The sequence below is a fragment of the Schistocerca gregaria genome, chromosome 7 (genome assembly GCF_023897955.1).
Source record: "Schistocerca gregaria isolate iqSchGreg1 chromosome 7, iqSchGreg1.2, whole genome shotgun sequence".
Taxonomy (NCBI): Eukaryota; Metazoa; Arthropoda; class Insecta; order Orthoptera; family Acrididae; genus Schistocerca; species Schistocerca gregaria.
Window position 1 is genome coordinate 482,034,371 of NC_064926.1, and position 17,714 is coordinate 482,052,084.

At 35.5% G+C, this 17,714-nt stretch overlaps 1 protein-coding gene across 3 annotated transcripts in view; it reads right to left on the bottom strand.

Annotated features, from left to right (window-relative positions):
* The window catches only part of LOC126282166 (eye-specific diacylglycerol kinase), a 1,350,273-nt gene that overhangs the window by 87,723 nt on the left and 1,244,836 nt on the right, over positions 1-17,714 (bottom strand). For all 3 annotated transcript variants that reach the window (XM_049981691.1, XM_049981690.1, XM_049981689.1), the window contains exons 13-15: positions 14,780-14,877; positions 11,417-11,569; positions 357-588 (exon numbers count right to left, since the gene is read on the bottom strand). In XM_049981691.1, coding sequence (XP_049837648.1) covers positions 357-588; positions 11,417-11,569; positions 14,780-14,877 — 483 coding nt within the window. The remainder of the gene's footprint in view (positions 1-356; positions 589-11,416; positions 11,570-14,779; positions 14,878-17,714) is intronic.

Consider the following 17,714-nt stretch of genomic DNA (forward strand, 5'->3'; position numbering starts at 1 on the left):
TTGGATTTCTTGTTAAATTAATTTTAATGTAAACTAGTTTAGGTCTGAAATGAGTTTAAATTAAAGATTTATTAGTTTCAAAATCTACAGAGTGAGTAAGACATAAGAATTCATATTGGCTTTCATGACCAAACAGAATAGATTTGCAAGCATCTACTAGTGAAAGTATTCAAGTAAGAGTATAGTAGTATATTTTAATCTGCATTGATTACCAAAGTAGAAGTAAAATTTAAGTAATGTGATTTCTACTTCATCATTATATTTCTAAACAATCTCTCTAAAATGATGCAACTTGCAAATATTAAGAACAGTGCATTTCCTCCTTTTAATCTGCTAGCCCAAAGATATATACTTACCTCAACTCTGGTGTGGTTTCTCCTCCTGCCCCTTCTATTCTAAGGACGTTGTTTGCTATTGGTTTGTGTTCATTTGCATTGGGTGAAGATAATACTGTTTCATCTTCTGGAGTTGGAGGCACTGTTGCAGTTTCAGTATCAAGAACATAAAGATTTTCTGTTGCTATGTCAACAACATAATGGAGATGTTCCTGTGCCCGGTCCACACGGAAAAACCTCTCTGCAGTGCAGGCTGGAACAGTCAACATCAGAAGTTTAAGATTCTGACCAGTCTAATAAAAAGGAAAATCAATGACTCAATATGGATCCTACAAGATCACTAAGACTTGTTTGCTTCAGCTAAGAAATATCTTTTTACAAAATTGGATGTAACTATTGTAGCACCAACTTTAAAAAAAGGACATATTACAATGTTTATTTTCAAATGTGAACATTTTAGGTTAGGCCCTCCCATGAATGTTATTGACATTGAATGAAACAACAAATTTCCTGTTAGCAGTCATCGTTTATTTGTATCTACAATGCTTTTTTAAGGTTTAAACCTCCGTCATCAGGTGGAGTTACATGTGTTAGCATGATGCGAGTGTTGTGTTATGACTATGGGGTAACCTGTGACACTGTCTAGTGGAAAAATAAACACACTGCTTCAGAACGTGGTTTTGGGGAGGTCTTTGACTAAAAACTACACATATATCCAAATGTGAAAATAAAAGAACTAAAATAGAATATCTCCAGTGGTCACAAGCTCCTTTCTCTGTTGTAATACATCCCATGTAAACTGTCACGCTTTGTAAACAATGATGGTGTCCAGAAAGTATTAGGTGCAACAAAACAGGTAGCAAACAGAAGCATTATCTCAAAGTAAAAAGAATATATAGAAAAATAACACTACAATTTCAGAATAAGTTTTAAAGGATTGTGGAGATCTCTGTTTGAGTTGATGAATACATGTGTTGGAATAAATATAAAGTGGTATATAAATCCTTTTTTGTCAAGTTTATGTAGCTTAAATTACATGCTCATTTACACAATAAGGTGACATGTTGGAATCCTTCAGTAAAATAATTATGTTGCCAACAGTGGTAAAATTACACATAAATAAAAATTCTGGCTGGAATTCAGGGATAGAAGATGAAAGGATTTTAAGAAAGAGCTAAGTTTCGGATATGCTATAGATGTGGGGTCATTAAACTCCCATCTGTTACGTGTTATAGCTAAGTAAATGATGAAGTAACACAGTCATACTAAGTTAGAGATATGTAGACATATATACTCTTATTAATACAAACAAATACTTGTGATACCAGGCTGACATGGGGAACAAATTGTTGGTTTTGTTTCGGTGGATCTAATGAGTTTTGTGAATTAGATAATTTATTGTTCAGTTGTAAAATATCAAAGGAAAGATGAAAATAACTAAATTAACTCACAACAAATAGAAATGGAGGACAGAGGCAGAGAGTAAATAACTAAATTAATTCATGGAAAATATGAGGATGGAAGAGAGACAGAGGCAGAGGGGAGAGGAGGGGAGGGGGCAGGACACAGAGAGAGAGAGAGAGAGAGAGAGAGAGAGAGAGAGAGAGAGAGAGAGACTCAGAAATAGTGGGTAACTGGTAACTGGAGGAGAGGAAATTTTTCAGAGCAGGGGCTTCTTAAGACATTATTTGTGACATGTTATAACTAAGTGAAGGTTGAAGTAATACACTGGTTATGCTTTAAAAATATCCAAATAGATACTCAATTTACATGGTTAGGTGACATACAAAGAGTCAAAAGCTGACAGATGTACAAGCTGGTGGCGTGATGGTATACTTGTATATGAGCCATTCCCTTGTAGAAATGGGGAATGTTATGGTAACATAACTAACTATTTTGTGGTAAATATGAATGTGTGTGTGTGTGTGTGTGTGTGTGTGTGTGTGTGTGTGTGTGTGTGTGTGTGTGTGTGTGTGTGTGTGTGGGCGGGTGGGTGCGTGCGTGCGTGCGCGCGCACACTTATTTCAAATTTAGTAAGTAGGTTATTGTGAAAACAGAGATGGCACTATCGTAACTGTTGTCATTTTTGTCATTTAATACGGATTCAGGAGGTTTTCTTTGGTGTTTGTACATCTGGAGTGTTTCAAGGATATCTAGTTTTTTACCTTTATGTTGGATATGAAGGATACTTGTGTTGTTGACATGGTGTTTTGTTTCATGCAGTTGGGTGGCTTTTGTTGATGTATGGTATTTTTTATTTTTTAGTGGTGCCTTGTGTTCTTTGAACCTAATCTCAAATGATCTGCCTGTCTTGCCTATCTACAAAGTTACAGCCCGAACATTCAATTTTGTACACACCTGCATGGGTATGTGGACTCTGTGGGTTGCTGTTGTGAGATAACTTCTTCCCAACAAAGATGTGGGTGGTAAAGGATATGTTTATGCCTTTTCATTTGAAGACATGGGCAATCTGATATGAAATACTACCCAGAAATGGGATTGTATGGAAGATGCTATCTTCTTGTCTCTCTCTCGCTCTTTTTTTTTTTTGGGGGGGGGGGGGGGGGGGGGGGTGATGTGACTGCTTTGCCACTACTGGGTGTTTTCAGGTGTCTACAGTGGAGCTGTTATAGGCATTTGCAATAGTTGTTTGTTTTATTATTCCAGTTTCTTGTTCATGTTTAACTTCAGAGGGTGGTAGCTGGATTGCTCAGTTGATCATACACCATAGTGCTCCCATCTTGTGGGCTTTGGAGCTGTGCATGGTAGTATGTGTTGTGGTAGGCTTCACATAAATTTCACGTTGTTGTATATTATTCTTTATTCTAATCGTAAGATCTAAAAAATTTATATTGTCACCTGCTTGGTGTTTGGCTGTGAGCATTCTATTTTTTTGGGAGTTGTTGAATAGCTGGTTCATTACGCCATTTATCAAAATGACAGTATAATCTACCTATCTGTAGCAGTGAATGATGTTTTTAAGAGTGTGGTGATTGGCATTCAAAACTTTTTCTTCTAAGTCACTTACAAGCATTCCAGCTAACAATCCGGAAAGGTCTGATCCCACTGCATGGCCATCCGTTTGTTTGTGGAGACCATTGTTGAATTTGAAATAATTGCACCACAATATGAATTCTGACAGGCCCATTATTTCAGTAACATTTGTGGAAGGGATTTTTTTGTGCTTTTGTAGGGTGACTTTAATTATATGTAGTGTGGGATCTATTGGTACAAAGGAATAAGGTTTCATACGTCATACAACTTAAGTACGACAAGTTGCATAAATTCTGCCATTTTTTGAAGTATTGTAATACAGTTGAATGTTTATGTTTCTTCGAGAATTTTGAGAAGCTTTTCGTCAAGTTTGAATGTTGGGCTATTTCTACAATTCGCTGCTACCTAATAGCAATCTCATTTAATGAATTCAGTAATGGAATCTTATTCTAGTCTACGAAGCATCTTTCTCAATTGTAGTTTTGCACTATAAAGTTGTATATTGAACATCTGTTTTATACTATAAAGTTCTTTCCAATCATTTTTCGCCCACAGCTTTTGCATGCTTTCCAAGGTTTTCTTTGTGGTTCTTGCGTATGTTTTGAGTCAATCTTGAAATAATTTGGAATGACATTATTTTTTAGACAATTTCTATTGAAGTGAATGTGCTGTTTTTCTCATTGCAAGTTTTCTAAGGTGTTTTTGTACTTGAAAATAGCCTTGGTTGCCTGACTGGGCAGATTAACTTTACAGGCGAACATTGTAGGTTAGGTTTTTCTGTGACAAGCTCAGCTAGAAACAGTACTTATAAAACTTTACAAGAGTAACAGTAAGATGACTGTAAGTGGAGTTTTTAATATTGACTTTGTATCAAACAATAGCAATTGTAGACCAATAAAAACATCAATGTCTTTATGTCACTTACTTTCCACTATCTTATTCCAAACAAAAGTATATGGCTGCAGCAAGACTGCTATTGACAATGATATTCTGTATCCCATATATTATAATGATGTAAAAATACAGGCTAAACCAGGTCATAACTGCCAATCATCAATCATAAAACTCACCAACAGAAAAACACTTCATGAACACTCTCCAGTTAGGCTTGCTGCAATAATAAACACTGAAACCACCAATATGTTTAAAAGTAGTACCAACAAGAACTTTCGAAAGAAGTCTGCCATGAAGACAATGGATAATAAATTTAATTACATATTATTCCGCCCAGGAATTTTCCATATTTAATTACATATTACTCCGCCCAGGAATTTTCATTATTGTTATACATTAATGATCTACCGGCATCAGTAAATAACATGGCAAATATAGTAATGCTTGCTGATAATACAAGTATCTTAATCAAGGGCCTGGAATCCTCAGTGCAGATTACAACTGAAACTGTAACAAACCACTTACCTATAGAGGACTGACATGTGGCACACAGAAACAGGAAACAGCTAACAAACCGTTAACACTAACTTTTGAGCTCTTGCTCTTTTGCTGGTAAGAGTACACGAATTCATACATGCAACCCACACAGACATACATGCTGATGGCAGTGTCTCGTAATTACCACAATCGTGTTTGTGTGTACTCCTATCAGAAAAAGAACAAGAGCTTGAAAGCTAGTGTTAACTGTTTTCTATTACGTGTTTCCGTATGCCACACACCAGTTCCCTTAGGTAAGTTGTTGCCTTTGCCTTATTTTACATATGTTTCCATCCAGTTATTTCCCTTATTGTAATACAACAACACACCAAGTATACAAATGGTTCACAGAAAATAGTCTACCACTTAACCTTTTACAACAAATCTAATGACGTAAATAACAAGCTACAAGCTCTTGAAATAGATATCAATGTGCAGAAAATTAATGACACTTCACGTGTAAGATTTGTTGGTGTGTGAATGAAAAATAAATTAAGATAGAATGAACATACTGCTCACCTGCTCAAGCAATTAAGTGCAGCAAGCTTTGCACTATGAGCTATTTCAGCCTACCTTGACAGACACAATGTTGTTGTCATATTTCACATACTTCCATTCTCTGGCCTCTTATGGTACAATATTCTGGGAAAATACTGCAAACGTGGAAGAAGTTTTAAAACTACAAAAACAAAAAGTGTGGTTGATCTGTGGAGTTACGAAACTGAACATCATGTACGAACTTATTTATGACCTTTGGGACATTGACACTCAAAAGTTGGAACATCCACCCGCTGATTATATCTGTAATCGCCAACAAAAAACATTTCCTAACTCAAAGTCACAGTCGTGACACAAGAAAGAAGCAAAGCCTTCACAAGGACTCAATAACTCACAATATAATGCAATTGGCCAGATACGAGTACGACTCACGCACTGTGAGTTCTATTCAAACGAATTATGGAAATCAAAGATAGCGACAATTTTTGCCTGTTATCAACATTGATGCTGGCAAGATATAGGTTCCACTGACTTCATGAATTTTGAGAATGTTTTAATTTTGAGTTGAAGTCAGACAACAAATTACAAAAGGAGTATTTTTTGTGTGATGTAATAAAAAATTAGCAACTTTGGATTTTCCCCCTTACTTTTACAATGAAACCTTGCTTCTTGCCAAATTTCACGATTCTAGGTCAACGGGAAATACCTTATACGTTTTGATGAGTGACTTTTCAACTATCAAAATATGTGACATAAATGGTTCTATCTTCTGCTTGCACTGTTTAGAAGCTTAAATTTTTATACCACCAAGAGACCATGTACCTTAGTATGCGACATTAATTTGAATTGATGTGCTAAAATGTTCTAGAGAAAAAGGGTGTTAAAGATGGACAAATTGGCGAAGTGTGAGTAGGACTTAAACACTGAGGATTCCATAGTAACTTAATTATGTATATATATTGTTCATCCATCCTGGAAATCGGGAATCTCAATGAGTTTTGGTTATTACCGATGTCAATACTAGCAAGTTACTTGTCCCACTAATTCCAAGACTGTATCAAAATTTCTACAGTAGTTCCTCAGACTAGCCCAGACATTCTAGAAGAAGCAAGCAAGGAACTTCAGTTCATACATGTTGAGGGAGAAGATTTAATAAAACCTTTTTTATTTACTTATTACAACATGAGTAAAACTTACATTTTATGTTTGCATTAAGTAATGTTCATCTATTACTCTTTGGTGAATGTTTAACGCAATGTATATGTTATAATGGCAAAAGATAATTTTTATGTGATACAATCAGTGAAATTCAGTTTCTTGCCAAATTTCATTTCTCTAGGTCTGCGAGAAGCACCCTAGAGGTTTTGACGAGAGAGGTTTTGAGTATCAAAATATGCGACATAAATGGCCTTATCTTTGGGCTAAAGTTACTTGGAAGTATAAAAATTTTAGACTGCCTAGGAACCATAATAGACCTTAATATGTGGCATAAATTTCAACTTGATACACCTACCCAGTCCTGAGAAAAAAGGTTCATATCAGTCGAACACACAGACTGACAACGAAGTGATCCCATAAGGGTTCTGTTTTTACAGACTGAGGCATGAAACCCTAAAAAGGAGTTATCCAGTCAGCAATGAGAGTTCGCAATAAGCTACCACAATACAAAAAATAAGACATTGAAAAACTCTCATATTTTCAAAATGGAACTTGAAACAATTCCTCATATACCACACTTTTTATAATTTATATTAATTTTGAGAGCCATAAGTTATGCAAAACATGTATCATATCAAACTGAGGCTCTAACAGGACAAGGAATGCTACAGCTATATTAAAATCTTATACAACATATACACAACCTCCAAAGCATTTGTCAGTTCTGTTGAAGAAACCAATCAATTCCCACTGAAAAGGAAGTAAAACAAGGCGACTATTACCTGAAAAACTGTTTTCAGCGGTCCTAAAAATAAAAAAAAAAATAAAGCAGTGTCTAATTGAATTGGAAAACAAAGGGAATCCATTTTTCTGGGAAACGAATAAATAACTTGAGATTAGCTCATTATATTGTTCTATTTGCAAATAGCATACAAGAGCTTCAAACATTAGTTAAAAAACTGGTGTTAGTCTGCTCTGAAGTTGGACTAAAAATGATCTAGACAAAACCAAGATCACAATGCATGAATGACCACTGGAGGGAAATGTACACTCATGGGAAAGAAACTGCCACACCGAGAACGAGTTGTGTAACATAAATGTTGATAGGTGTGTTTCTACATTTGAAAGATGTGTCTATTCAAATTTCATGCCAGTCACATAAGAATTGAACGAGTAGCACAACTATGACGATGCAAATCAGGTTTACTTTAAATACACACTGTAACACTCTACCTTTGCGACTGAACATGGTGGGTTGATGTTAGTCAAGAACACCTTTAAGGCAACGAAGACATCATTATCAATGTCTCACTGAGTTTCGAAAAAGTCATGTAATAGAGCTATGATAAGCTGGATGTTCCTGCTGTGGTACTGCAGAAAGACTTGGCAGGAATATAGCCACATGATTGCTGGCAACAGTGGTCACAAGAATGTATGGTCGCAAGAAGACCGATCTCCAGATGGCCATGTTGCACGACTACCTAGAGGGAATACCACTGTGTTAAGTGTGTGGCTCTGGCACTTCATACTGTACCTGCAGCAGCAATTTGAGCAGCAGTTGGCACCACAGTGAAACAAAGAACTCTCATAAATTGGTTACTTCAGACACACTGTGGCGTGCATTCCACCATTTGCTCACATACCACTGTTGTAATCGAACAAATGCCCTACAGAGTGTCGACAAGTTGCATTGGCCTAATTCATTACCAGATCTGTCTCCAGTCGAGCACATATCGCACATTGTCGGACAGCTCTAGTGTCATCAACAACCATCATTAAACATTCCTGTACCAACTGACCAAGTGCAGCAGGCATGGAACTCCATCCCACAAACTGACATCGAGCACCTGTGTTTGAATGCTTGCGTTCAACATTCTGATGGTTACACTAGTTATTAATGTATCAGCATTTCATGCTTGCAATGGTTTATCTTGCTTGCATTAACCTGTTATCTAGCAATGTTAATCACTTAAAATATTTTACCTAGACAAATGTACTCCCAAAATTTCATTACTCTACATTAATTATTTTACGGTTTTGCAGTATCTTTTCGCAGCAGTGTTTTATGTGTTGGAAGCACACACCTGCGAAGGGTCACAGAATATATCTGGACGAACTTGAAAATTTGAAAGGAGACTTAAAACCGAATTATTCAGCATGTCAAATTGGGATGGTAAGCATACGGAAGATATTCTTTAGATTTCAAGTCTAAGATGTTGCCCAGGCAGAAGAAAACATTTTTTCACCTATGTATATTAGATGTAATAATTTATTGCTATGAGGCAAGGACATTAAATGAGTCCATTGTTGGAAAACTCAGAGTAGCTCAAAGAGGAGTGGACAGATCACTGTTGGGCTACACAAAGATGGATGAAAGCAGTAGATATCAGAAACAACTAAACTCAGTGACACAATGGAAATATTTTGAGATTCATTAGTATCATCATCACTGGTGCCAAAATCAATCCAGTCTCTTGATGTAAGAAGAACAGCACACCACAAAAGGAGATATAAGGTGAATAAAAGCAGCATCATACAGCACATGCCTAGACACCAGTACTGTGAAAAAAATCTGTTTGTTAAACTTAAATGTTTCTGAGTTGTGATAATTGTCTGATGATGATGTTTACACCACAAAACATGTTGGAACAATAAAAATGGAGCTAGATGTCAACAAATTTTGCTTGGTAATAGTAACTGTAAAATATACAAACCCAGAAGTAGAACTGTCAAACAATGGTAACTCCAGGTAGGAATATCGTGTCCTTTTATTGTTGTTGTTGTTGTTGTTTTGTATGTGTGTGTGTGTGTGTGTGTGTGTTTTACTGATGCAAATACAGATGTTTTATTCCACCTCTGAACATATTTACATGCAAGCCAGTGTTAACACAATAATAATAATAATATAAACTTGGACAAATATCATTAACTACAATAGAATAACCCAAGAATGATACAATACATATTTAAGCAAATGCCAGTAATAACATAAAGTTTCCTAATAGATCAGTTAAGAGATAAATGACCTATATAGTTCAGTGAATGACAAGTAAATAATGAAACAGATAATTAACAATAGTTACATGCAACAGTAATAAAATAGCTGCACAGTATGACATATATATAATTAGCAGTTAATTTATTGTTCATCCTCTAACGATAAGTTGGTCTTGGCACATACTCAAGGAACTCTTGAGCAGAGTAATCACTTTACTTTTTACCCACCTTGAAAGATTAGTTTTAAATTTATTTACTGGCACTGTACAGGCATTTTCAGGTAATTTTTTGAAGTACATAGGACCAAGCTATTTGTATCTGTTAGTGTCCTTGCAAGTTTAGCATATGGTATATTAATTGTATGTCCACTTCTTATTTTATGGTCATGACCATACTTCTTAAGTCAAATTTACTCAGATTCTCTTTAACAAAGACAAGGCAGTTGTAAATATAAAGGCCAGGCACTGTCATCATATTCAGTTTCTTAAAATAATCTCGACACGATTCATATGGGCCATGGCTTTCTTTTGCCATTTGAACACTAATTTTGAGTCCACAGAACTGCCCCATAATAGTATACCATAACTAAGCTGGGAATGGAAGAATGAAAAAATATGCACATAACAGAAGTTCTTTAATTACACTTCACCTCAGCTTGTACAGTAGATAGATGACCCGTGCGAATTTGCCACATGACTTCCCTGTTTGGGTATCTTAGCTAAGCTTTTGATCTATAGGAAATCCTAATAATTCTACTCTTTTGTTATCATGACTGTCAGCATTCAGACTGAATACAACAGCTTCAGTTTTACTATCATTCTTCTGCAGTACATTTGACTCAAACCAAGTATTACATCTCTCAATTGCCACTGCCATGCTGTGTTGGACATTTTGAAGGCTGGTATCACGTGATGAATGTTGTGTCATCAGTATTTAGCACTGCATCACATGGTGCAACTGCACGTAAACCCTTTATATAAATAATGAAAATGGAAGGTCCAAGAATAGATCCTTAAGGTACAACCTTTACAACTGGTAGACATTCCGACATTTGATTGTTTACCTTAACTATTGTGGGAGTCCGTATCAAAAGCTTTCCTGAGGTCCAACCGTGTTGCACAGATAATATCTTTATTCTCAAAACCGTGCTGTGAGAAGGTAAGTATATAATTATGTTCAAAATATTGACTCGTCTGTTTATGCATGCAGTATTCTATTACTTTTGATACTATGGGTATAATTGATATTGGTTGAGAGTTATCTGAAGATCTCCTTTCTTGTGTACTGGTTTATCCATAGATATTTTTTAACATTCTGCATAATTAGCTTCATTTAAAATGTTGTTGATTATTTTAGTCAGTGGTGTTACAATTGGATTTCTAATACATTTAATAACATAATTTGAGAGACCTTAGTAATTCTCTGCAACTAGAATTACTGAGCTTAACTACTGATTCATTGACCAATTTGTATTTTGTACATTTGTATTTTACTGATGAAGGCTGTGACCAAAAGCTGTATGTGAGTGTCTTTTCATTGTGCCTGTCTGCAACTTGGCGTGTCATCTTTACAGTAAGAGCAATCTATCCTTTCCTGCATTGTAGAGGCGTAACTGCCATATTCTTAGGTATCAATAATTAAACAAATGGCAAAGTAAACACAAAAATCAGTAACCAATATTTTATACTATTATTAGGTAAGTTTCAAAATACACAGCCAATTCAAGTTCGAAAGTAGTCATCACACTTCCTTCTTGCAGGTAAATGTCTGTGTTCAAGCAATAAATAAGTGAAACATTAAGTAAGCAAATAAACTGAATAGTCCATACAATCCAGTAATCTCCTCCAAACATTAAGCACAATCTTTATAAGATGAAAGCAGTCTTTCTATCTTCCTTTTTCTATTTTCATGCCTTCATTTCTTCCTTACCAAGCTTCTAAAAGCTAGTCAAAACAATAAAATCAAAACAAACTTTTAATGCAGACAGACAGGTGTATACTTACAATCAACAAAGCACCAGTCCGGTGACAGTTTGTTCGCAAACTGGTTGTTGTTTTCAGTGGTGCTAGTTGCATCTTCCTGTAGCCTGTTAATCAATTTTCTGACTTGTTCCAAGTCAGAGACTGGATTCACCTCTATCACTCCCAAGGAGATTGCTGCAAATCAATATCACATATTTTAATGAAATTCAAAATTAATGTTTATACAGACAGTAAGAGGCAAAAATTTACATTAAACATCTAAAAATTCTGTCACCACGAAAAATAGAAAGAAGGAAAATAAGGAAAAGAGGATCCCAGTGCACAGTTGTAATAAGTGTTTTATAAGAAAGGCACAAGCTGTAGCAAATGAGTTGGCAACGAATGTGACAACTATCTACCACACAATATGCTCACAACAATCACCAATTTCTGAACTGTCATAACAGATATGATGACAAACATTTATTTTTGTTTATTTATTTAGCATCCATTTCACCACATTCATGATAAAGGAAAAATCACAATACAAGACATTATAAAATTTTACAAGTACGTATGTACAAAATATAGGCACATAAAAGTTGTAATATTACATCTGACTGGTAGCTTTCGTATAAAAACATCTTTATTATTGTAATAAAATAAACAATATTCTACATGAGTCAGCTATAGCCGAGTGGTTGCCTTTCCTTTATTTCATGCAATATTGTACTTAACTACATGTAAGAAAATAGAATTTTGTGTATGCTCATACAGAAACAAAATATACATTGCTGAAAAATTATTGACGTATCTTGACTGAGAGTGCTAATGAATGCAATACTCTAATTAAGCATGTAAAAGAAAATAGAATTTAATGTCCACATATAATGCCACAAAAAGACACATTATTACACACATTAACTAACATGAGTATATTAGTAAAAGGTCTTTAGTTTTATCTACAAATATTCTGATAACTATAAATTGCCCTGTAGAGATTATGAGGCAGAAGCTACCAATTTTCACAACACTCCTAATATTCACTAATGCTGTAGAAGTTGTGGAGTATTCGATGTTTAGGTTCTCTTTTAAATGTATTTAAGTTTTGTATTCTTACTGATCTTACCTGCCAATGCATTGAAGCAATTTTTTACTTATTGAAAACACTGTTCTGATACACTGGGCTTTTCAAAATAAATATCAAAGTTTTTAAGGCTTTGTAACATTTATTACATTCAAAATACAATTATATGTAATACATCAAATGAAAGAGGAATTCAAACAATTTTGTTTGTAGAGCTGCACATAGGTGCATGCTCTGTTTCCTGTGTCTTCCATTACAAAGAAGGCGTTGAAAGAACGTGAGAGTCTCATGTGTTGACCCCAGCAATCACTTTGGAAGGCCAGTTGTGAATCAGCAATTCCACTTATGTCCATGTGTAGACCTTTAAAGAAGACACTTATAACTACACCCTTATTGTTTGCAGTTGCTACAAGTTCTAGAGCTTACAGACTAAGGTTTATGTGCCGATTCGGGAAATGTGAACACATGCAATGTGTGCATTTGGGGAAGTGGGGGGGATTCAGCAAATCCCTTGAGATGGTACAGTTGCAATGAAACTCCCCTGAACTGAACATTTTTTGTGCCATATCCTGGCAGAAAGTTTATAGGCCTTTTATCTCAGTAAACTACAATTATGACTTTTTCCTCAACTGAAAGAAGCTGAACCACAGACTCTATTGGCAGCAAAACGGTGCACCGTCTCACTGCCATATCTCGGTTCGCAACTGGTTAAACAATGTTGTACCTCACCATCAGGTTGGCTGCAAGGTGCCAGGTGACAGAACTTGTTTTGTATAGCCTCCACATCCACCAGATCTGACATCATGCAAGTGTTACCTTTAGGGCTTCATAAAGGATCAAGTTTACGTGCTTCCACTACTAGCTGATCAATCCGACTTAAGAATCAGGACAGGGTATGGAAAGAATTCGCCTATTATTCTGTGTGTTCCACATTGTACACTCGTAAGAAAAACTATTTGAGTTGCTCTTTCATTTGACTTCTTATTTACAATTGTAAGTTAAATGTAATACATGCCAAAAAGCCTTAGAACCCCAATATTCATTTTGAAACACCCAGTATTGATTTTCGGAAAGTCGTTCCTGTTTTATGTTTCATACTGTTTCTTTGAACAAAGTTGAAAACTCTCAATGAGTCTTAATGACACAAATACTCTAACATACAAATATAGCTGGTAGAATAACAGTTTTTAATTCTTTAAAAATACATCTACATGTTTCTCTGTAATCAACAAAATCTTATAACTTTTTCTGGAGTTTAAATAATGGTTTTGCAAAAGTGTTTCTCAAGAATGATATACTGTACCTTAGCACTTCATACTGTTTCAGCATGGCAACAATCTGTGAGCATTCTTAATATGTAACAGAACTTGTTTAAGTTTTCTACACATTTGTCCCACCTAAGTGTTCACCCACCCATAATATTAAAAATTTTACAATCCTTTTCCTGAATTTGGCTATTCCCTAATGTACCCTTTGCGAAGATTCTGATTTTAGTCATTTTATAGTTGAAATCCACCCACACACTTTCTTTAGCAAGAGAAAGCCATCTTTAAACCACTTATCTGCTACATCTATTGTTTTGTCAGTTCTATGCTGCACCTCATAATCATTCTTTCCTTTCATAAAGAGGTTGGTATCATCTGCAAATACAAAAGTATCCGCTGTTGAAAGCAGAAGTTTAAGCAATCACTGGAATATATTCCAGGATGCAGAATCTTACTTCTGACACTGAGTAGCTTGTGCAGGCAACATGATTCTGACAGTTGCTGCTTCTCTGGAGGTACACATTTCTTCCCATTCATCTCAAATGGCAGATATACCATACCTATACATTCATGTTTTGGGTGATTTAATCTTAAATTTCACACTCTCTATACGATTTCCTTTCCAAAATCCACCTTACATTCCCTTACATTAAAGCATGGCCACTATTCACAACCAGTTGTTCTCAACTATGTTTTTACAAACAAACATTACTTGACATGCACTTCTTACATTACTCAGGTTTCACATTGCTTTATAGTTCAATTAATGTAACTGTCTGCCTTATAACAGTAATATAAACAAATGTGTAAATTTCATTATTTCCAAGACTACTAAGGAAAAGTAAGCAAATCTGAAAGCTACTTCAGTTATTCCTTCATACTCTTCATTCTTTTTTCTGCAATTTTCCTTTATTGATGACTCAAAATACAATATTTGTCCTTTAGTATCCACTTGCCCTTGTTTGCCTCCCACAAATGGTTACTGTACCAAACTTTGAAAATGAAGTTGAAAAATCTTTGTTTTATTAGAATACTGCGATACAAGGACCATACCTGCTTGTTTCAATAGTTCCTTGTCATAATGGTGTTGTTCATAATCTGACATACTAATTCGGTACACACTAATCTTGAGCTGTTCCAAGGCAGTCTGTCTGTAAAAACAGAAATGCAAACAACATAAGAACCTGCAACTATTTTGTCAACATTAAAAGAAAAAAGAATGCCATTTTCTAAACAGTATTACAAACATATGGAGAATGAACTTCCATCGAAAGTTACTGTTTCTGCCACTTTCAGCACACCACATTAATAGTAATGTCCACTGCCCATCCAGATCCAACTAACAATGAAATGGTCAGGCTTTCACGTCAAAACCTGCCTTTATTTTTCATGCCAGTTGTAGTTAACATCACTTAAAGACCTACTTGTCAATTTTCAGCTGCCAATTCACAATGAAAGTTACCTTTAAAATAAATAAATACATAAATAAAGATCATGAAAGCACCTATTTCCTCGATTGTCACTTGCAACTAACAAACCGACATCCCTGCATTTGATAGTTTTATTGAATCCTGGATGGACACTGGAGATTAGTTTAACTTTGAAAAAGAAATGTGCACTAAATGGATGCTTCCAGTCAAAGAGAAAAAGTACAAAGGCAAGTGCACACTTAACAACTGTACTTACAAATTTATACAAAATAGTACTGGTGATCAAACTGCATGCTTTCTTGTTAGATGTGTGAAACAACCAAAACTTTGGACCAGATGTGAGAGAGCAATGTTTTACACAGAAAAACTTGTTGTGGACTCATCAACGTCCAGAAACAATTTCCTTCTCCTTCAAGACGCTTGGCCACATCATAAATATTATAAACATTACAAATTATTATTATTACCCTTATCTACAACCCATTGACAATAGAATACCAGTACTTTAAACCTGGTATTGGTCAATTCATTTTGTAACCAGATCTGTTGTCAATCATCAAAACATAGTTTGTCAGGAACTGATAATTTTGGTTGACAATTTTACAGTCTAGTTTATGGAATAACATGTGTAATTGGAATACGAACCTTCTCTATATAATGATATGTACTTACCAGCACCATAGCCAACTTATTTTCTTCTAATCAGTAATTTTTGTGTACAAGCCAAAACTACTGCCATGTTTGAAAATACACAATAAAGCAAATATAATAAACAAAACAATATTATTAAAAGGATATCCTGCTTCTCACCATGTAGAGTATACACTGAATCATAGTCAGGCACAAAAAAAAAAGACTGCTAAACATTTTAGGTTTTGGCCAAAGAACCTTCTTCTGAAATAGAAAACACACACACACACACACACACAATTTACATGCGGCGTGTTCAGCAACAGTGTGGTCCAGTTGTTTCCTGGCCACAGGTTGTCAGTGGCCATTCAAGTGGACAGACAGCTGGCTGGGTGTCGTCCCCACATAGACAGCACAGCGGTTGTAGCTTAGCTTGTAGATCACATGACTTGTTTCACAGACAGCCCTGCCTTTGATGGGATAGGTGATGTTTCTGGCCAGCCCAGTCACAAACATCACCTATACCATCAAAGGCAAGGCTACCAGCGAAACCAGTCATGTGATCTACAAGCTAAGCTACAATCACTGTGCTGCATTCTATGTGGACATGACAACCAACAAGTTGTGGCCAAGAAACAATTGGACCACCCTGTTGCTGAATATTCCGCCAAACACAAGATCCTTCATTTTGATGACAGCTTCACAGCCTGTGTTATAAGGATCCTTCCCACCAATACAAGCTTTACTGAATTGCACAAGAGGGAACACTCCCTGATATATCCTACATTCCTTTAGCCCGATTGGCCTCAACCTTGGAGTCATTGTCCAAACCCTCCAGTCCCTTCCCACTTCCCATTACAGCACTACACAGCCCTTTATACCACTAACGCACCCAGTCGTTTTACCTCCCAGCCTCCTACTCACCTCCATCCAGTTGCCTCTCCCATCATGCACTGCAGAATAAAGTATATCAACTATATAATTAAAAAAACATGTGAAAGTTAAGTAACAAATGATTATTTGTTGAAATAATGCATTGCATAAAGTTTCAGCAGGCTAGCAGACAGCACCTGCGTGTCTGTATAGGTTCACAGATAAGTCTGTGTGTTGTCTTCCCACTTCCACAAACATCTGTTCACTCACACTCAGCTACCAATTGGCTCCTGAAGTGTGCAGATGAACAATGGAGTCTCACTGTTCTATTGGTCTTTTTATTAATGATGTTTTCCATAAAAGTGTGTATGGAGGGTTTCCTAAATACATGATTTTAATTGAAGATTACAGTGAAGAAGAAAAAGTATTGTTTTACTCACGACTTGGATCAGAGATTAACTCAACTTGCAAGTATCATGAAATTAAATACTTAAAGAAATTTCATCACATTGTTGGTCAGTCTTGCTTGGACCTTTTTCAAGGAACGTAAGCAGCCTATAACAAAAGGTCTGAGAGTAACAAAGTTCGATTGTTACTCTAAAAATAAAAGACATTTCATCAATATAGTACCAGGAAACTCATTGTGTCCAACATGTTATTCCAAGATATTTGTTGTTGACAAAGAAAGGGTTATTGATAGTTGAAAAAGGAATATTACTGGTTCAGATAAGGAATTTTGTCAGATACTATAAAAAAGGTGGTTTTAGCTTGTGAAATCCTAGGTGTATAGCCTGCTAATAAAATTAGAAAACTAAGTGTAGTTGAAAGGCCTTTTGTATTGAATGAAAAGTTGAGAAATTGGCAATTACTGTCAAAAAGAATTTGGAAGTTTTACTTCAAATTAAATATTGTAATAAACCAGATGCAAGTTCCAAAAATTCTCTGGCTGAATATGATGATTTGATAGAAAAGCTAAAAACTAAATGTCGTACCTCAAACAAAGAGTTAACATTATCAGTTTCCTATCAATTAAGTTGAGCAAAAGTTAGTGATGA